Source organism: Manacus candei, unplaced genomic scaffold, assembly GCF_025592945.1.
Source record: "Manacus candei isolate 608988 ecotype Guabito, Panama unplaced genomic scaffold, ASM2559294v1 h1tg000067l, whole genome shotgun sequence".
NCBI lineage: Eukaryota > Metazoa > Chordata > Aves > Passeriformes > Pipridae > Manacus > Manacus candei.
Genome location: NW_026138115.1, coordinates 2,881,391 through 2,903,302, shown reverse-complemented (window position 1 = coordinate 2,903,302; position 21,912 = coordinate 2,881,391). Strand labels below are relative to the sequence as shown.

The 21,912-nt window shown below is 40.2% G+C and overlaps 1 protein-coding gene across 5 annotated transcripts in view; it reads right to left on the bottom strand.

Annotated features, from left to right (window-relative positions):
- Positions 1–21,912, bottom strand: part of BTBD7 (BTB domain containing 7) — a 56,136-nt gene continuing 34,224 nt past the window's right edge. For 3 of the 5 annotated variants that reach the window (XM_051806591.1, XM_051806592.1, XM_051806593.1), the window contains 9 exons: positions 18,152–18,360; positions 16,695–16,770; positions 14,398–14,558; positions 13,956–14,099; positions 13,610–13,723; positions 11,885–12,074; positions 7,845–8,023; positions 6,759–7,187; positions 1–4,886 (listed from right to left, as the gene is read on the bottom strand). In XM_051806591.1, the coding sequence (XP_051662551.1) occupies positions 4,071–4,886; positions 6,759–7,187; positions 7,845–8,023; positions 11,885–12,074; positions 13,610–13,723; positions 13,956–14,099; positions 14,398–14,558; positions 16,695–16,770; positions 18,152–18,360 (2,318 nt within the window). In that variant the 3' untranslated portion in view covers positions 1–4,070. The remainder of the gene's footprint in view (positions 4,887–6,758; positions 7,188–7,844; positions 8,024–11,884; positions 12,075–13,609; positions 13,724–13,955; positions 14,100–14,397; positions 14,559–16,694; positions 16,771–18,151; positions 18,361–21,912) is intronic. The other 2 variants (XM_051806594.1, XM_051806596.1) reach the window with 1 other exon arrangement.

The following is a 21,912-nucleotide window of genomic DNA, read 5'->3' as shown; positions in this document are numbered from 1 at the left end:
TTCTATACAAGCCATTTATTTGAAATGCCAACTATATGTAGGATAAAGTCAGTGTTACATGCTTCTCAGCAACAGTAGAAAAATAGAACCAGTGAAAACCTTTTTACAACTGTAATGGTACTCAAAAGAGAAATGTATTGTTTTACAATGCATCACACAAGACTAGAATTCAAGTTTGGAGGTACCTAAATAAAAATACTATTTTTTTTTTAAAAAACACTATGTACAATTGAAGCGTAAACAAGTTTTACAAAGTACTGGTTATGCAGGTTGTAGAAAAAACACTTGCATAGGACATGAAGTCAGTTTAAGAAAGTTTTCTGAGCCTTTAGCATTGAAGGCACTTGACTTTATACCAGTAACAACACAAGGACAAGAAACATCCATAATGCTGCCGAAGGCGGGGCTGCCTCCTGGCAGTACAGGTAATTACAGAAACCCCAAGTGCGGTTTTACAAGTTTCCCTCTCAGCTGTTCCCTGCACCACACAGGGCTCAGCACCACCTCTACCATAGAAGCATAGAATTATTAGAAGAAGGAACAGTGCCTCAAACAGCTTTAGTGTTCTTTCAAACAAACAAAAAAATACCCAACCAAAAAAACCAACCAAAACAAACAAACCAAAAAACCAAACAAAACTAACACCCAACCCCCTCAAAACCCCCACCAAACAAAAAAAAACCCTAAGACAAACATTTGGGACATTCCAGGACCAAAACCCAAGGCTTTACAAGTACAGGTGGCCACAGCCTTAATTTTCATAAGAGAAAGTCCTTATAAACAGGAAAAATACAACAGGAAACTGCCAATCAACACAGCAGTTACTAATACACAACTACAGTAATTCCGTAGAACAACAAAACATTTTAAAGGAAAAAATGTGTTTTAGGAATTAAGTTATTCATCCATATATTAAGGAAAAGAGGAAGGGTAGTTGGGGAAAAGGGAATAAGAAGTTTTTGCATGTTGCTCACTAAATACAAAGTCTGAGCTCTCTCTTTAACAGAACAAGGAGCACAAGTCTCCCTCATTCAAGAAAACAATGTTTATACCTCTATCCAAGCAAAATAGTCAGTAATCTGTCATCTCCATCAAATTTATAGGAGGAAAAGGTGTCAGTTTCCAGCCTAATCAGAAAGTGCTTCATGTAAACAAGGAGCTTCTGCACCAAAGTTTCAGTAGACAGAGAATAAGAAGTAGCAGGTAGCACAGGTACACATGTTGTGTGAGTGAGATGTAGTATGAACACTAGCTTCTGAATAATGCTTCTAAGAAAAGATGGTTTCTCCTCTCCCTCTGCACATCCAACTAAATAGGAAATCCTACGCTGGAGTAAAGTAATCCAGTTCCAGTAATTCAACAAATCCTTCTTTTCCACTTCAAATCAGCTGCCATTAGCTACCATCTTCTTCCCAACTCAAAATATACAAGTGAAAACAGATTGTCTACATGGCCTGATTGTCTTTGTGGCCTCAGAAAGACTTGTCTTTCATTCTGCACCTACTTTTAAACACTTGATTCTTTTTTGAATACTGCTCAGCTCCTGAGACTTCAAAAGCAATTTTATATTCTAAAATGCAAACGTGTCCTCCCCTGAGGCATTTCTCACCAGCTTATTCCAAAGCCACAGCATTTCATGATTTTCCTCAAACCATAACCTCAAAACTTCTTACCTTCATCAGCCACGCCCCCACAAAATTTCAAACTTTAAAGTTTTATCTGTAGATCTCAGCCCCACCTCTGTCCAGGTACACAGTGCCACATCAAACTGTGATAACTAAAATAGTTCTCCTGAAGTACATCTATCAGTTTTAGGTAAAAATAAATTATTCAGAATAATCAGTCTTCTGAGGACAGCTCTAACTTTTTAGTAATTAAGCCGCCAACCCATACATGATGCAAGTGCAGGGAGTTTCAGGGTTCTTGTGTGAGATGAAAGTTAATGCTTCTGGTGAGGTGGTCTCATGCTGGCGAGGATGAGACCCTCCTGTGCGGTTACAGCTATGCAGTCAGACAGCACCATGCTCGATCTGCACAAGAAACCCCGTGAACCTCAGTCACCAACCTGCAGCAGCACCATCTCCCTGCTGACACCCTGCATTTAACAATGTTCTACACTGCCGTCCCATGGAAATCCCACATATGGGTGATGAAGCCAGGACCACCAAGTGCCTCGACTGTGGGCTTAAAAAGGCTGACAGAGGTAAAAAAGAAAGAAATCTCCCCTCACCCACAAGACATCACCTGCACAGTTTCTGTTCCAATCCTACACCACGTTTTCCATGGCTGCATCTCAAAAGGAGCGTCTGCAGAGCTTCCATGAGGCAGGAGGTCTACAGATGCATATGCAGGAGACACAGCATACTTTAATGAAACACATTAGCTAAGAATATGCCATCGACTAAAACCAAAAGTAAAGTTGCAGCACAATTTCTGTTAGAACAGTATTAAGCATTTTGAGCTGCAGGAATCCACTCAACATAACCTTAAAGAAGTCCTAAGGTCACACATGGGACTAAAGTGTTCTACTACAGGGAAATGTATTATAGAAACTGTATTTAACCCCCCCAAACAGGCCTTTACCAGCAATCGCTACACTGCAGTGGCATCAGATCCCTATCCTGAATGCAATGAATCTGTTCCTAGAACTGCACAGTGAGTATTAAGGATGCACTTCATAACTGTAACCATTCCCCCCCCTGGTGCATTGCTGAACCCCACCCCAGTGGCAGGAGCCAGCCCAGATCACCATTATTCCCTCCTCACATCCTGTTAAGAGGAATCTCATTTCTGTGCTTTCAAAAAGCAAACTCAGGAAATGGAGGCATAATTTAAGAGTGCTAAAGCTTCACACGTGTCATGATGCTAAAGCAGAGACTCTTCACTGGGAGAAGAGCTGCGATCATGGAGTCAGCAACACGTGAGATCAGGTAAGGAACACTACAAGACATCACCAAGAGTGAAGCCCTTTTGTAACCGTAGGCAGGAGAAAGCAAGGCAATGGACAGTCACCTCGGCACCTCCGGGAGAGGGAACCCTCCCTCATGTTCAGGCAACAGCAAAGGTTGTTGACTATGCCTTGTCTTCCTGACACTCCGACTCAGCAGGAATCCACAAATCTGGTCTTCACTATCCCCATGTATGAGCAGCTGGAAGAACAAGTAGTTACTACCATTTTTATAGTATTTCTACATTTATCTCTGCATGGGCAAATCAACAATTCTAATCTGTCTAGTAAGTGCTTCTGGGTAATTATGGAGTTCTCAATGGGCACAGCTGAACCAGAGGCAAACAGACTCAAGCTGTCATATTCCAGTGAATTCACTAGATTTGGACTCCTAAATTTCCCTCTGAACTCTTAAAAACCCAAATGTAATTCTTTAAGTGGGTTTGCTATCTATATAAGGATAAGACCAGCTGCCAAAACTTTTCAAACAAAACATTAGACTGGATTCTTGCTGTAGTCATAAAAATCAGGAAGATTTCAAATCCAAACAAACAAACAAAAAAATCTTAACTAAAAATGTAGGTTTTTTGATGTGCTGTTCTTTGGAATTCCTATAATTAAAAAATAAACAGGTTGTTACTATCTCATAAGAAAATACATTTCATAATGTGCAACCCAATGCACATAGGGAATTGGCATGTGAAAGGATAAATGCAAAAGTATGAAAATACAGTCCTTTAAATGTGACATTAAAGTTTAACATATTAGTACAAAACTAATACACTAAAATAGATGTACAGGTGCAAAAGGCTACCAGGTTGTAGAAAAAAGGTACCGGTTTTGTGGTGGGTTTTTTTGTTGTTTTTTTTTTTGTTTTTTTTTTTTTAAAGGCTTAATTAAATCTGCTCAAAAAAAAAATTCCCACAAAATAAAACCAGAAGCAGCATTAAAACAAAATTGATAACATGCTGTCTCTAACAAAGCAATGTATGTACAAAAGAAGTGAGCGAAGCTGAATTTTTCTGCTGGCATGAAGGAATTTGTCTGACAGAAGTGAGGCCAAAAGTTGCAAGGAATGGGATGTTTACAACTCTTAGGCACAGAGAAATAGTGGAGGTTGCTTTCATAGGGCAGATTTTTTGTACAGGAAGTCTGGTTTGTTGGGAGACCTCCTTCCTCTGCTTACTGCATCTTCCCTTTCCAAATCTGCATTTCTCTGTGCTCCATGTTCCAATGGCTCATCATCTGCCAGTCTCCTACCGGGTCTCTCTTCTGGCATTTCAGAGGTGTAGGCAGAGAGCGAAGGTCTGTTGGAGGTTAGCCCATAGGTTAAATCCGTTTCCATTTTTGCTCTTCCCCTGACGTGAACAGGGCCATTCCCAGCATTTTCCTGGTTAGCCAAGGCCAAGTCCAGTCGCTGGGGAGGTTGTTCTAAGACATCGAGGTGTATTGGCTCATTCTTTTGCCTGTGTTGATGCCCATCTTGCGAGAGCAGGTATTCCCTCCTAGAGTCCTCTTGCTTTTTAGGAGATATCTGGGAAGGTAGATAGGCTGACTTTAAGCCACTTGGTGATGCCTTATTGTGGCTATACAAATCTGGGCCAAAATAAATGCCTTGTGAAGGCGAAGGACTGTGCCTGTTGGGTGCTGGAGTAGAGGGTCTGCATGCAGCATTGGAGAAGTCATAGAAGTCAGGATATTCCTGCGGATTTTCTCGAGCATCTATTTTTTGCTCTATTGCATGTTTTTTCCGAGCAGTAGGCATGTGTCTGTTCTGAATACATGAAATGTGCTGGGGTGGGCCAGGCCCTACCTCTGTAACCACCTGGCTTAACTCCGTGTCCACCGTGAGCTCTGGTAATCTTCTTTCCTTTAAAGACATCGCTGACACACCCATGGCAATATCTGGCATCAGGTCATTTAGCAAGGGCTGAGTACACTGGAAAAGAAAAGAAACTGGTCCATGGAAACAAAGACAAAAGCTAAACATGAACTGTATGTAGGATGGCTTTCCTAAGCCAAAATGGCATTTTCTTAATCCCTAGCCAACCTTAGCCTGCAAATTTCCTGCACTGTTTAAAGAACACATGTATCCACTGAGTTTCACCTTCCTGCTTGTTTCCTTCATGAAGCTGTTGTACCACAATAATTGCTCCTTTTAAATGCATCTTGCCTTGACTATGAAGTAAAAGACACTGTATTGTTAAACTTCTTAAAGGCAGGCCTACTTTAAGCCACTTCCAATTACCAAACTAAGCAAGGCAGAACTTAACAAATGGTTTGTTAGAGCACAGAGTTACAGTGCAGGGAAGCTATGGAACATGCATGTTGTCACTATAGCCTTCCAGACAGAAGAGTTAAAATTTCTGCTTGCATTTATAATTCTAGTGAAAGGAATGTCAGTAATCATTGATTACTAGTAACTAACAAATTGAAGAAAGAACACAGAACAAAAATATCCCTCATATTAAGCCTATGTTCCTCCTTGCATTATTTATGGAAACATTCCAGCAGAAATGTTTCTAATGTGAAAAAGATCACTATATGGTTTCCTTAGGGAAGTCAGTATTGATCAAACGAGAGAGACATGCAACAAAACCCACCCTTGATCAAACAATGGTAAACATTTCTAATGTGAAATTAAATATTTTAACCTAAAATATAAACAGAAGTGCAATGTATTTAAAACAATTGCTAAAGGGAAAAAAATAAAATCCATGTTTCCATTCAGAACTCAAGGATTAAATCTGCATCTAATGTGCAGGTTTTCAGTATGACACAACTATGCACTGATAGCTTAGTGAAGTACAGGAAATGCTAAATAAAGAATGTGGTAATTTATTTCTGCTGTAAAAAAAAATAAATCTATGTCTTTATCCAGTATCTTATATTTCATTGATTTCATTGTATCACATTGTAGTTAAGCAACGATAATGATTGCTTTTAAATGCTGTGACAAACCCCTTTGTATTGGCAATTACCAATTTCTGCTTTCCTACTCCTTTTCAAGTATTTCACTGCTGTAAAGCTTTCACATTCTTCACATATGTATAAAGGGAACCTGTTTACTTCAGACTACCTACCTGTGAATAGTTAATACCATCACTACTTCTACCTCTGCGTTACAGCCTGCAGCCCACTACTGAAGGTGGCTTATGCTTTGCTTTAGTGTAGAGCAAACCACATTTGCCACACGAGGAGCAGCTGAAATCCGGAGGAGACTGAGTGAAGAACTCACTGCAGTCCACAACTTCCTCGTGAGGGGAAGAGGAGGGGCAGACACTGATCTCTTCCCTGTGGTGACCAGTGATAGGACGAGAGGAAACAGCATGAAGCTGAGTCAGGAGTGATTTAGTCTGGATATTAGGAAAAGGTTGGCACTGGAACAGACTCCCCAGGGAAGTGATCATGGTAGCAAGCCAGGCAGAGTTCAGGAAGTATTTGGACAATGCTCTCAGGCACATAGTGTGGCTCTTGGGACTGTCCTGTGCTGGGCCAGGAGTTGGACTTTTGGTGATCCCTATGGATTCCTTCCAACTCAGGGTATTCTATGATTCCATGATTTCAGAAGCATGAGTGCCACCTGCCCCTCCAAAAATGCTCCTGCCCCTGGAACGTTCATTCTTCCAGAGATTAGGATGCCTTTGGGATGTAGAATGCTGACAGCCAGTTTGGTAGAAAAATCTTCCCCTAACCAACAAAAATGCTCTTTTATTTAACAAAGCCAACTTCATCATAAGAATTCCCTCTGACTCCTTCTCTAAGGTACTTTGAGTGGCCAGAGACAGGGAGGAGAAATCACAGTACTTACCACTTGTTTCTCAGCTGCCATCACTGCCGCTGCTGCTGCCACTGTTTGTCGCCCCAGACCTGTGGTGTTAGTGCAGTCAGGAGGTGCTGCCTTCACACCAGGCAAGTAGACAGGCGGTGCAGCTTTGGGGGCGGTGCGGGAGTGGAACAGCGAGTGATTACACGGGTAAGAGAAGGAACGTGAGGGATGTTGACTTGGCACCCTTTGTTTCCAGCCCACTTTGAACTGGTTATGAATAGGAGTTGCTGGTGGGTGATATGGAGGTGGAGGAGGGGGCAGTGGTGGATGGAAGGCCACAAAAGAGTCCAGTTCTGTAAACATGGTTTCTGCAGTGGGAGTGCTGTTAACACGACACCGTCCAGACTGTCTCATTGTCAGGAGGGGGCTTTCGTCCCCAAATCGCTCATCAGGAAAGAATTTGTGAGGATTCTGCAAAGGCAAAAACCCAGCATGTAACAGGACAAAGTAGAAAGTCATTTAGAAAAAAATCTCCTAAACTAACACTCTTTGGAACTTGAAATGTGCTAGTACTGTAACTGCCTGGTTGTGCCACCTACAACCTCACCAGCACTCAAGGTGACTACAGCTACAACAGAATATAGATTTTTTTTTTAAAATAAGACAAGAAGCATCAGATTCACTCTGTAAGTTGACCAATGAAAGCATTTGCTTTAACAGCAGTGTATAAACAGAAGTGGGATTTCCAGTTTTCCCAGTCCTGATATGTACTGTGCAGACCTACAATATTAGTTACCACTTTTTCTCCTTTCCAATTCAAGAATGAATAATAATGTAGGTTTCAAGTTATGGTTCTACTGCTCTTGTCAACTCCCTCTTTGGCAGATTTTTTTTCATCCCCAAAATCTGCATCAGTAAGAACACCCTGAGTGGCAATGACTCCTGAGAAAAGTATTTATACATTGCACTTACACATTTATAAGATCACATACATCAACTGCAACTGGTGTTTGCACCTGGACAGCTATGAAGGCATCTCAAAGCACTTGTGCACCTGCACACAGAGCGCTCCTCTTGCACACTGCACAATTAGGTCAATTCATTATCTTATACAGCAACTTTTCATACCTGCAGAAGTTCAGCAGCAGCATCAGAAAGCCCGAATTCCCTCAGCACACGGATCTGAATCTCATAACTGACTGTGGCACCTTCTCCACAGTTGAGGGCGTACGCTCTCTGCACCTGCTCCGTGTGACGCAGCTCCTGCAGCCGCTTGATCATCTCTTTCACGACGAGGAGATTGGGGACTGGAAGAATAACAGAGAATGGGGTAGGGATAACAGAGATTCCTTTTTGAACTGTGAGACAGTAAGTTTGACTGCAATTCTGAAGAAAAAGTCTAACATCAGGCTGCCTTGAGTTGTTTTCTTTTTTTAAGGAGCATTCTGCCAAGAACTGTTCAACTTACACATGTTCCATGGAGCATCACTAAGCCACATGGGATAACACACACCACACAAATGGTAAAAGCATACATCACTTTTCCAGCTTCTGCTAGAATGAGCCACAAACAGCCTTTTTTTGTAAACCCCTTGTGATGCAGGAATTCCATGACTGGAGGTGGGGGAAGGATATCTTAAATAACAACTGAATGTTCCCTTGTGAATTGTACAGGCCGAGAATTCGCTGATTTTTTTGGCATACACTTCATACTTCTAATGCAATTCTATAATCACAAGACCATAACACCAGTATGTAACTAGAAAAAGTGCATTTTACAAAAGTTACGCAAACTGTAAGCCAACAAAAGCCTGCTAAAATTATACTGTTTTATGCAGCCATATTGAAATAATTTTAAAAAACCTTTCCAAAAGAAAATAGTGTATAATTTGGGGTATTTATCCTGTTGCAAAACTTTCTCATGCCACTTCTTACTGCTGTTTGACGATGAATGGTATTTCTCTGTGGTCTTTCTGTCCTCATGAAAATGTGCATATCATAGAGAAGACAAATTCAGATACGTAAGTCCTGGTGTCTGATCCTTTAACAGCTTTACAAGTGCTTATATTGTCATGACCAGATGTCCATAATGAAAGCTCATAAAAATTAAACAGATCATACAGCAAGAGCAATGTAAAAACACATTTGCATTACAGAGAAGGAGAAAACCCAACACCACACAACTACAACTGGTCCTTATTTCACAAAGTTTACATTGGTACATGAAGGATATGTACAAGTAGTGCAATATATTCCCCCTCCCCTCAATGGAGTTCCTGTGCTGGGAGGAGGAACAAACCCATTCTAATCAGCCTTCAAGGCTTGGAAATAAGTCCTCCATGCTACCCTCCACACACTTAAATTCTTCTGAAAAATCCTGATTTAGCAGCCATATGTCTAGCTACACCCAGCAATTTGCTAATACTGGAAAAAAGAGGATTTAAGAGAAGTCTGAAGCAGTTCTCCAAACTAGTAGGCATAAAAATGATATCAGTTTTGCATTAAGAAGTGCTATATTCTCACATCCAGGTTTGTTTCTGGGTTTTTTTACTATTATTTGTTTGAAACACATAGAATAAAGATTACATATATAAAAATACAATTCTCTCAATTGCAGGATTTCTAATTCAAAGTGAAATTGGAAAATATGTAAGGAAACCCAACCACTTGCAGAACCTGGCCTCAAATTAGAACAGGCTTCAGCACAGGCTGAACTCATTCTACAATAGTGCTGCAGGAAGAGCTTTAAGACACACTGCCAGTAGCATTTATGCAAATACAGTCCTCAGGCAGTGGGTACAAGGAGATGCCAGGGACAGATGGAGAACAGCTGAGCTGTAAAGAACCCCCTGTTCTGAGCCCAGTCCAAGGGGCATGGAGGCGATGCTGCCCAGCTCTCCCCCCGGCAGCTCCTGTGCTCTGTCTACACTTTAGGATGTATTTCTGTACAAGTTATAGGTTTGGTACAGGCTTTAATCTCCTCAAATTAACTAGGCTCCATCTGCCCATCCTAGCAAAGAGGCACTGGCAAAACCAATCAATTCTTCTGCTTAATTACAGAACTAAGCGAAGCAGACAGTTACTGGGACACAATTCCTGTGCTCCAACTATTGGCCAGGCTCAGGGCTCATATTTATGCTCAAGTCAAAGGACTGGCAATAATTCCTACCCATTAAATTGTACAGAACCAAGCTGCAGTGGAGCTTCAGATTGGTAAAGATGTCTCATGCTTGCCAACAGGGAACATGAGAACTTTTGCAAAATATTGGAGACCTCTGAGAACCTGTTGCCTTTCTCAACTTCTTTGGAAACTAAGATTGAGCAAAGTGTTATCAAAGTCATATCTTATAATGAAATATTTTATATTCAATTCATGGTGAGTACATTTATACTTTTCTGTGTGTGTGTATGGGAAGGAAAGTAATGCACTGCTGAGATGCCACAGCTATAAGTTTCTAAACAAAAAATTAGTGCTTTTATTGAATTTATCAAACAGAAGTTTTCAGAAGTTCCCTTTAAGGCTTTATCAAGTTTCTTCCCAAATCACAAGCAACAGATCAAAACCATTCCAAAAAATTTCCTAGAAAACTTATAACTAAACAGTAGTTCAAATCTTCCTAACACCTCAAATTCTCTTGCAGCAATTTCAATCCATTATTTTTGTCCTGGCTCTAGCATCTGCAAGAATAGTTTATCTACTTCCTTTCAACACAGTTGACTGAGGGGAGACATAACTGATACACAAAAAGTTTATAGAACAGGGAATCGGGAGTAGTGGAGGAAGATGAGTGTTTTCTTGTTGGCATGCCATCTTTATTGCTTTTCTAGAGACTCCCAAACTGATCTGTATCTACTGAAATGTGATATTTTAATCTAAAAATTGATGCCAAAAGTACACACAAGTTTAACGAGAGACTGCATAAACTCGTGGATTAACAACACATTTAAAATTACTAACTACAGAGAAAACACCATCCACCACAGCATAGCCACAAGCTGCACATGGTTGAAAAGCACACAGAATTTAACGGGCATTATTTTATGTGGTTCCTCTGTTGTGCTTCCCTATGCACTCACTTCCAGTGACTGCTAGAATAAGGATTTAGGGTAGACAGACAAATCCTTGACCTGATCCAGTATGGCCATTTAAAGGGCTACACACGATGCTCCAAGATCGAATCACCTCACGTTTTGTGGCACGTTTGTTTTTGTATTTTAGCACAAAAATTGCTCTGTATGGAATTGTATACTGTTGACTTTCAGGTTGTTCTCCACAGAGCTCCCCTCAGCCATCCCACATGCACATAGCTGGCTACACCTACACAGTGTTTCACAGTTTCTTCCCTGAATTTAAATTAAATCCTGGTCATTTAGCTACCTAATCCTGTCCTCCAAACATTCACTGACCTTTCCAACTTGTCATCAGTTGCAAGTTTTGGCAGTGTATTCTCTATGCACACTGAGTATTAATAATGAGTATTATTAATTACAGGGGTAAGCGAGGAAGAGCTAGATGCTTTGGGAATCCCACCAGATACATTCTTCCAGTCTGATACCAAAAGATCAAGTGCATAAATGACAAAATATATTTAGTATGTAGTTTCCTGGCTTGCCTATGGGGAATGTCACACCAAGTATCCTGAAGCAAAGAGAGGTCATATCTACTTGCCCATGAAAAGGAATGAAGCAGCTTTGACTTCAAAGCTAAAGTAGATTTGGTAAACGGAAATAAGTGTGTTTTGAATGTCTACTTCCAATATTTTCTAGCATACTAAATTAAGCTGATTTCCCTGTAAGTTATGCTCCTCAGCTTTTAATTTTTAAAATAAATCAGTATTTTGCCATTTTCCAGCCTCCTGGATCTTACCCATCTTGGACAACTGGTTGTAGAAAACTGAGAACACTGCAGAAAACTCTGAGAACCAAGAGTGAGGCTTCAGCAAGTGTTCTACAATGTTTATCCAGTCCAAGGTTTTTCAGATTGTTTTCTAACTAGTTACTGTGCCATCCAAAACCAGGTAATGTCTTCAGAACAGACCAAAGCAAAGAGACTACTACTAATGCAGTTCTACTCTCCAAGGAAATCATAATGTTCAGTAGCTGACCCTCACTTCCCCCAGGCCCAAGCCCCCAGATCAATCGGCATTGGAAGCAACCAGCAGCCTTACCTGGGATCTCGTTGGCTATGACTGAGGGAGGACTGGTCTGGTTAGTGCTGACTTGCTGGTGGGTTATCATATGGCAGCACTGCGGCACCGCGTTGTTCACCATGTAAAGGGTGTCGGGCACGTTGGACATTCGGACCATCCGCAAACGAACGAGATCCGTTTGTTCCACCATCATCTCATCCAGCACAGACTGCAACGACAGCCACCAAAGCCCTCATGAAGGACTGCACACACCCCCCCACCACCTGCTGCAAGCGCAGTCCCCAGGGCACAAGTCTAGCAATTGCTACACAACAGTAACTTTTACAGGTCACCAACAGTATTTGGCTTTTTCCTCAGCATTTTCTATTCCATTTTCCAGTCACAGTCAGAGTCGAGTCAAACCAAAGAGCAGGCAGGCAAATAAAGTTTGGGAAGGTTGCTTTATTTATTTTGTATCTGCCAGATTAGAAGTGACCTTCTTGAGGCCAGACCTTCCGGACTTTGTTTAAGGCAATTATTGCCTGTGGGTCTCAACACTGTGCTACTGAGTGGAAGGCATGAGTCTGAAAATGAAACATGTTTCCCTCAGACATCCTAAATAATAGAAAGGGATTTATGCCTACCCTTTTAAGATTATGATTTAATGTTATATGGATTTATTTCAAAATATGGGAGGCTAACAGCGAACTAAAAAAAGTAATCAGAAATTACTCATTCACAGTTTTTGCATTTCACAATACTTAAACTATGAACAGGAGGAGTTAAGTTATCAGAGACTAAGTATGAGAGTCTTCTCTCTAAGGTTAAACAGCCAAAAGTGTTTTTAAAAAACATTAACAGCGTAATATGAAACTAACAGAAACATGTAGGAATCCTGACAAGGGGTAGGAAGTGGGGGGCATGTTAGAATGCACCTTTAGGTAACTACTAAAGCACTCCCATACCATATACCTGAAAACTGAGAGTCAAAGCTTTTATCACGTATTCTTTACCACATTTTTGTTAGCTTTAATCTTCAATCCAAGATAAAAAGATAACATTTTAACTGGCTATTCTTCCTTTGCTGTTTTAGTGCCACTTGGTGCTCTAACTTTTGTGCCCAAAATGTGAAGTAGTTTTATTTCTTCCCTCCCCAAAGAGGATGCCAACAATAACATATACACTTAGAAAACATTTTCAGGGCAACATTTCAGGGCGAACTCTCTGAATTCACCAGAGCAGTGGTCAGAGTCTGTAGGTGATGTGGATGTACCCAGCTTCATCTAATCCTCTTGTTCTGCAGTCACCTGCCCTGCTGGGACTCATGAGCTCTCAACTTAATTCAGAGCTACCTTAAGTGATGGCATAAGTCAGCAACATAACAGGCTCCCATTCTGCCAAACAGAACGTGGCACGTTCCTGCCCCACACAGCACCAAACATCTTGCCCCTGTCACCAAACATCAGAGATGCTGCAAGATCTTCAATTTGACAGTGCTCATGCAAGAAATTAAATAGGGAAGCTACTGCCTGAGAGGGACACAAAGGACTTCACTCATATGGGACACAAGATATTTATTCCATTTTGCGGAGGATCACAAGATTTTGGGGTATGTTCTGATTCAAACAAGGAGAAGAAATACCAAGAGTCCTCTGCCGAGTGGAATAGCAGTTCTCCACCCAGCTCTGGTGGGAGCTGGGGAGCCTGAAAGACCTGGCACCAAAGTTGCTGACTAGCTGCAAACTGGGACTCTCAGGCTCTCACCTTGCCATCCGCCTGCCAGGAGGGCTGCCGAGGAGCTGGGCCGGCAAACTGGCTGGAAACCAGGGAGGTTTCCCTCAGAACGCTGCTTTGTTTCCGGTGGAATTTCATCAAGATCTGTCTCGCAAACATTTCAATTTCGACAAAAAAAAATTTTGTTGAAATTTTTCTGACCAGTTCTAGAGACTTGAGCCTGATGATCAATCTTGTAAGTCTTGTTAAATTGAAAATGTTAGTATTTTAGGCCAGTACATGTAAAGAGACACAAAACATACCAAAATCTTTCCCTGTTTACAGAACCCCCTGATGACTAATGTGACAATAGTCGAGTGCTGCTGATGACTATTACCTTAGCCTCCTCCACATATGGCGAGAACAGTCTTGGCCGCACATATATCCCAGCATTTTTTTGCCGCAGCCAGGCATTTGACTTTCCACCTTCTGATGTTGGTAGCATGTCTGAAGGAGGAGTGCTAATCAGGCCTCTCTTCATCTTTAAGAATCAAGAAAGAGGTTTATGGTTTTTTAAATATAAATATGGTAAAAACTTGCAATAAATGCATTTTTACACTGAATTTTCTTTAGCCTTCTGATAGATCTAAAGAACAGCAAATTTAACCAGAAAAAGTGTGTTATACATGTATTACTCTCAATGATAACATTTTTGAAGTTAATGCTTTAAACAAACAAACAAACCCAACACCCACTAAAGCAAAAAAAACCCCACATGTGAACATTGTAGCATCTGAAGTACGAAGAACCCAAACGGTATTTGTATGAGACTGACTTACTGCATCACTCAGTACTTCACTGTTCATGGGTAAGATGTGCTCAATGCGGACAAAAGGTAGAAGTGGAGACAGGATCTCCCTCAGCTCCTCAATGTCAAGGTCTCTCCTCTTCACACCTCTTTTATTCACACTGTGAGCAGTACCACTGAGTAAATTAGGCTCTGTGGGAAGGAACAAGTTTACATCAAAAAGTTTGAATAGGATAACAGGAGTTACAGGGCTTCCAGGGAGTTATAGAAAAGGAAACAAAATTCTCATTTTAAATTAACAGTGCTCATCAGCATTGTTCCACAAAATTAACAACTGTATGTGGCACTTAGTGCTGTGGTCTAGTTGACAAGGGGGTGATCAGTCAGAGGTTGCACTCCATGATCTTGGAGGTCTTTTCCAACCTAAATGATTCTGTGGTTCTATTTCAAGCCTTAAAACCTGATACGAACATCCATAGAGACAGGTTCAGTTTATACAAACACGGGTCATTTGTGCAGTTGCCAGTTTTAAAGTGTAAGCCAGGTAGAAAATAAAAATAGTGTTTGGGGTAAAGCTTGTAAAGCTCTATCAAGAGCTGTGTTATGAAAACATTTGTACCTTTCTGACAGCAGTTCCCTCCAGGACTCCCTCCTGCAGCTCCTCTACCTTTCCTCAGCAGTTTTCAAAGACTTATTTTCCACAAATTAAGGCCTGAAGAGTCCACTGGGATACATTATTCTAACCTCATTGTGTAGCCCACCTTAGTAACAAGAGTGCCAAGCCCATTCCCATTGCTCTCATGGTCATGGGATACCTATTTGTGCCAGGAGTGAGTACCTTCCTAGAGATGGCAAGATACAATGTATGACACACTCAGGTCACTCTTCCTCCCCAGTTAACTGCCTTCACGTTTATTTTAGGTATTGTATCCAACCTGAATTTGACCAGCTTCACTCTTTGAGGAAACCTGTCAAACATACCCATCCTCCTTCAGTTCAGGCAGCTCGAGCTCATTACAATCTCTAATGCTTTGTGGCATTTGAGTGACACCACCACATATTCAGAACTGTAAACTCAGGAGTGTCACTGAGGAATTTAGATGAAATTACCAGACTAAATTCAGCCCTAATCTGACAGAACTTGACATAGCTCTTATTCCTGCCTTTGCTTATCATGTTATCTGATGATCCTGGGAAAGAGAAGTCGGCTGTTTACTTAATGAATGCCACAGAACAGGAAGCTGTGCAGTCATTCCAAACGAGCAGCTTCTGCCCCAGTCCAAGTCTGTTAATGTTAAACTGGCTCCATTATGTTTTAATGTGCCCTAAGACAAACACTTAGAAAATCTTGTTTCGAAAACAGGTTAATACTTAGATCACCAGAAGCACATCTTTTAACTGACTTTTTGTTGCATTTCGTAAGACATGTCCATGACAAAGCAGTTGTTTTGCAAACAATAACAGCAGATTTCAAAAACATGGCCAGCCCTCCAAAGACAGTAGTCACACTTTACACAGGCAGGTTCTTCCTTTTCTGTTCCCCTCGTACTGTGTGATTGATACTTTGTAGTCTGGATGAACTACAAGCTACTTGCATGTGCTATTTGGAAAATACATGTTTAACCTACTTCCTGTATCCAACAGGTGAGATTGCCCTTGAAGTTACCACTGTAGCAACAGTGTGCATCCAGGCTCATAAAAATACATCTACATCTACTTCAGGGAAAACACTAGTGCCATTTTTTGGCTTATTTCTCACCACCATAGATTTCTGTGGGAGAGACATACTCTAACTGAAGTGAAAGGCTGACACTAAGTAAACTAAGAATAAGACTACTGTGATAAGCCTGCATAAGCACAGGAAAGTAAAAGATACTGCAGGAGTTTTTTTTATTTGATGAACTAGTTACAAGAAAAATAATTCTGACAGAACAGGAAACCAACCAGACTTAAAATCAGACAGAGCTGAAAGGACACCTAGAAGTTTGGTGCAGCCACAACCACCACCCTCATCCCACACCTCCCCAGGAAGAGTACACAAATTGCCTCTCAGTACATACAGGTGGGATTTGAATACCTCTAAGGATGGAGATCCCATAACTACTCTGGGCAACCTGTCCCAGTCTCTGACCATCTTCAGTTTCCTCTCTTTAAACAGAATTTCTTGTATTTCAGTTAGAGAACAAAAACTAAAAAAAACAAGTTCATTTGGCTATATTGTGAACAAAGTAGATTAAATCTCCTTAAGTTACAGATTACCCACAAAATAGAACTTTCACAAATTTTGGGTTATTTGATTTAGTACTGTGTGGTTTAAAGGATCCTCACCTCGATCTGCTATTCTCTTCATCAACTGGTGTTCCCCCCATTTAATCAGGTATTTAAGAATATCTTGTTCACTTGCCTAGTAGAAAGAGAAAGTCAGTGATCTGCATATGCTTAATGTCTCACACACACACACACAAAAATCACATACACAGGTCTTTTACAGTGCTAAAGAAACACAACTGTAACAAGGCAAAAAGGATTTGCACTTTATGATCTGCCAACCACTTTCTCCCAATATTTTAAGGTAGTACTCCTGGTATATCACCACCATAATTTCTAGATTCATGCCACTTATTAACTCCCTAGGAAGAGGTAAAGGAGTTTTCTAGAAGAAGGAGGAATTTTATTTACTATGGAAAGTTACAGGTATTAAATCTGAATTACTGAATTTAATTAAAAGGGGTAGTTCTACCTCTGGGTGTTTGGATCTTTTGTTTAACATTACAAATTCAGCATCTGCACAGCCTGGAAAGCTATGAAAATAATCAACCCCACTAAATTATAATCTATGTGAAGAAAAAGATTTTCAGTAATACTATAAATAAAATAACATTGCTTTGCTCATACCTATATACATGTGCTAACCACTCAACGTTCTTCCAGGAAAAAATCACGTACTGAAAAATTTAAACTTATCTATGTAAATTCTTAACAACTAGGGCAGGAAATTTAGTCAAAATATACACTCTCACAGAAGATCAATGGTACTGTTAACTGTAATTTCTGAAATGTTTGAGGTAAACAAAACTTTTAAAAAAATCCATTTTAAATAATCTCTAAGATTTTATCCCTTGAAAAAGGTAAGATTGAATGGATACAATTAAAAAAAATCCAGTCATCTTTAAGCTCTAAGAAGCTGGTTGTCATTATAAAGATATCTTCCCTGAAGAGAAATGGCAGCAAAAATCCAGAAGCTTTCTACCTGTCAGTATGATTTTCTCTCCCTAAAAACACATAATTACTGAAGGAAAGTCAGAAAAAAATAGTTCTGCAATACTTGTCAGAAAAGGTATTTTTCTGTCTTTCCACAAAAATAAATTAAGTCTTCTGAATAATTACTAGTTTATTAGCTCCCACTGACTCAAATTAGCATGTATGTCATTATAGCAAAACTACTACCACCACATAATTTTATAAAAAAAATCTCTTAAACACGCAAGGCAAATGTTAGGTTCAGAAATGCCTTGTTTAAAATAATTTTCATCCATTTACAAACAATTATTAGACTTCTAAGCTATAGCATGTACCACATTTGGGTTGTGTTACAAGCCAAGAACAAAACAGTTTTCTTAATCACTACTTCAATTTCACTTTTTAGGTATTACAAAAGGAGTGTTCAGTGTGTACACACTCACTCTGGTGAGCAGTTTAAAATGAGCTACTCCCACGCATTTCTAGACATGGTATAAAACACCCTGCCCCAAGCAGGACCATCTGTATTCTGCATTGCAGGTTACCTGTAAATAGTCAGACTGAATAGCTGTGAGCAGGTGGTCCTTGCTGAGCTCGTAGAAGACCTCTGAAGTCATGACCTGGGTAAACTCCTCACAGAGGAAATGCAGAGCTTGACGATGCACCCACTTGGAACCGTAGGGCTGAGAGCTCCACTTCAGAATGGCAATTAAGGTGTCTAGTGAGATGCTCTCAGCAATAATATCTTCACAGCCTAGGAAACAAAGGCAAAAATCAATGATGTTGTTACAGAGGCACTTTGATCCTGAAGGAATAGTACAGATGGGTCAATCTGTCATATATATGCTATGTATGTTATATGACTCCCAGTGAGAGTAAAAACAGAAGTGCCCTACAGATCAAAGTTGAAAACAGGGTTAAATTCTGACTAAAAGTACAGTAATTTTAATAGTGGTTTAGGATTCCAACTACACAGTCATTTACCTTTTAAAGGCATATGAAGCATCATGTCTGCTGGCATGCCTGGATGAACAACTGGGCTAGTTTAGCCCAACTAGAAACTCCTCTGGTTATCTGACTGTTTAACATATTTTAAAGTTGCAAATTTGAATTTGAGTCACTACTGTTTGCAGTAGATCCCCAGAAACCTATTAACTGTAACAAAGGTGGGATTTTCATCTGTATCACTTCGCACATGGATCCTCCTGAGACAGACCATGTGGAGGAGCAGAAATGAGCTGTGACAGTGTTGGTACTCAGCTACTCAGCACAGGATGAGGGCAGCAAAGAACCATTTTCTGACTCACAGCGAAGGCAGGAAGCACTGGCTGGCTGCTCTAGGCCATCACACTGGTATCCTTGGTATCCAGCAGGGCACAGAGGGTGCAAGGACAGGGAAGCAACCACCATGCAGACTCACGGTGAGTCTGCTACTGTTTCTTTGTACCCACTGCTACATTAAGATTTACTCTTTCACAGGGTACATGTCTTCTGAAGAAGAGACATGGGATAGTTAAAATTCCTGAAGGGAGATGAAGCAGATTTGGAAGAAATGAGGGGAGATATACTGTGGGAGGGCTGAAAACAAGGGTACTTGGGGTTACTGAGTTAAGAAAGATGGTACCACAATGTTGATAACTTGGAGTCTCCAAGACCACTTTGTTAATTTCCTTTATACATCTGGTTTAGTATAAAGATAGCCATTTAAAGGAAAAAAAACCCCTATTCTAGAATTATACATTGCAGTCTCAACCCACTACAGCCACAAAATTACAGCTGTGCTTATGCCCATGAGAGGTCTCCAGACAGTTCAGAGCTGCATGCTTACACTGCAAATTTACTTTTTAGACATCATCATTTTTCTCTCAATTTCAAGGATATTTAAAGACTAAACTTCGCTGTTCAGAGGTCTGTATCTCATTACTGAGCTCCTGGATAAGCTGAATAAGACAGTGTTTAGCACAGTACTCTCAACATTTTTTAAGATACAGATGGCTCTCCTGATGCTACGTATCTTTGCACTGGTTGCATACAGGTAAGACACAATAGCAACAATTAAAAGAATTAAAAGAAAAAACATCTTACTTTTCTACATAGGCCAGCATACAGAATATACAGCATTCACTCCACTTCCATTGCAAGTAATAATGTGAAGGATATATTATTAAGGAGAAAGCAGTAACAAGGGAACGAAAAGAAGCTACTACTTAGGAGCAAAGTCACTGGAAAGGGAACCTTAAACAGTAAGGTAAAGAAGAAGGTAATAGAAAGAAACAGTTCAAACATGACTGGTTATAAATTTCCCTGTCCTATTAGACACACATATTTGTACCTAATACCATAAAAATCCCAATGAGATAATTGTAAGAACAATATTCTGCCATTAAAATTTACTAAACTTATTCAGCAATATGTCTGAATGTATACATAGTTTTGGAAACACTCTTTATTTAATTTCTAAAGCAATTTATGAGAATAACATCTATCCCCCCAACAGTAATAAATTTTACACCAGTTCATATTTAAACCAAGCTTTCCTCAACAAGCACTTGGATGATTTGTTTTTCACATGCCTGATTCACCTGAGAAAAGGAAGACCATGTATCAATGCAGCCACTGACAGAAGGGCTAGAAAAAGCACACACATTTCTGAACAATGCAGTACATGCAGCACTAGGCTGTGCATCCCCAGATAGACTCTTCTTTTGCTTTTGACAAAGGAGTGAGTGTTAAGTCATGTTTCAACACACCTGCTTTGTGTTGAAACCATTGTTGCTTACCATTACTGAAGTAACATGGCACTTCTCGGAGCTACCTATTACTATTAGGTTATATATTATCATTACTACTAGTAGTAAGAACAGATGCCTTATTACAGATATTGGCCTCTAACCAGCATGGCACACATTAACCTAAAGTGAGCAGTGAACAGGCAGCAAAGATGGGCTGGAGGCACTTGGAACATCACCGCAGTCATCACCAGTACAAATGAGAGTAGAGGATGAGAACTGCTCTGAAATGGAAATACACTGTGGGCTGAGGTACAGGTTAGACAAACTGTCCCCTCTAGATGGGGGAATTCCCCAGATTCCTAAAGGAATCTTTCTTAAGTCTTAAAAAGGGCTGGCCAAGAATCTGAGAAACAGCATTAAATAAACAAATAACACAACTACTAAACCACCCAAAACCCAACCTATCATCAAAAAAGCTTAAAATACTTCAGCATACATTAAACGTGAGTAAAGGAAGTCTGAAGCTTTCTACTTCAGGATCCATTTTTACTTAAATACTTAAGGCTTCACATTGTATTTAACTCAGTCATGTGAGTCTACTTCATCTTCCTTTTGGGGCTCAAGAAAGGAAAATGTTAAGTTAGCAACAAACCTGGCAGGGTGAATGACAGCTAATGACTAGCTGCAATTTGTTTAAAAGATGAGTTTTACTCCCATGAATAAGAAACACAGTTGTGTGAAACAATTCTTTAGGGTCATCTGCACATTGCACTAAGCCTTGCCCTGTTAAATCCTAATGCAACTTTTTGCATACAATTATTCTTTTTGCATGCAAGATAACTTCAGCAGACACTGCATCCCCCTGAACTCTAAAGATCATAGGTAGGGACTGTTCCATTTCAAAGGCAGTATGTAAACCCACTCCTGAAATCAGTCACCAGGAAACTCAAACTGCAAGAGCAGAGTATTACCTCAAAGTGAATGCCATTCCTAGTATTTCATCTGACATTTATTTTTTAAACAATAAGGATGCCTGCCTCTGCAAAGACAGAAAACTGCATTTCCATGAGAAATGCAGTTCCAAAGATCTGAGCAACGCTGATTTATAGAAACACTGCCACTGGCTCAGTCTCAGTTCTTCTGTCAAGTCCAATTATTGCACAACTACCAGTGATATGACAACATCAGGTGAAAAGCTCATTAAGGACGACTAGCAAATGAAACAGTCCTTTTCCCGAGTAATTTTAGCAACAGGTCAGAAGTGCAGGATTATTAAGACTATTTCCTCTGAAGTAAGCATGAGGTAACAATTAAAGTGTTTTCTGAACACCTAAATAAACTGGGGCAACCCAATTCTAGCTGTGGAAGGAATCCAACTTCTTTTCTTCTTTGGCAGAAGGTTTTTCTGCTTTAACAATCAGCCACTTGGCAAAAAACGTAGTCATCTAATAGCCACAAGTTCTCCACAGTGGAATAGAGCATTTTTCTCCTATGAATACTATTCTTTTAATATTCAGGCAGCAACAGCCTTCCCAAGATCCATTTGGAGTGTCCCTAAGTGTCCCATAAGCTTC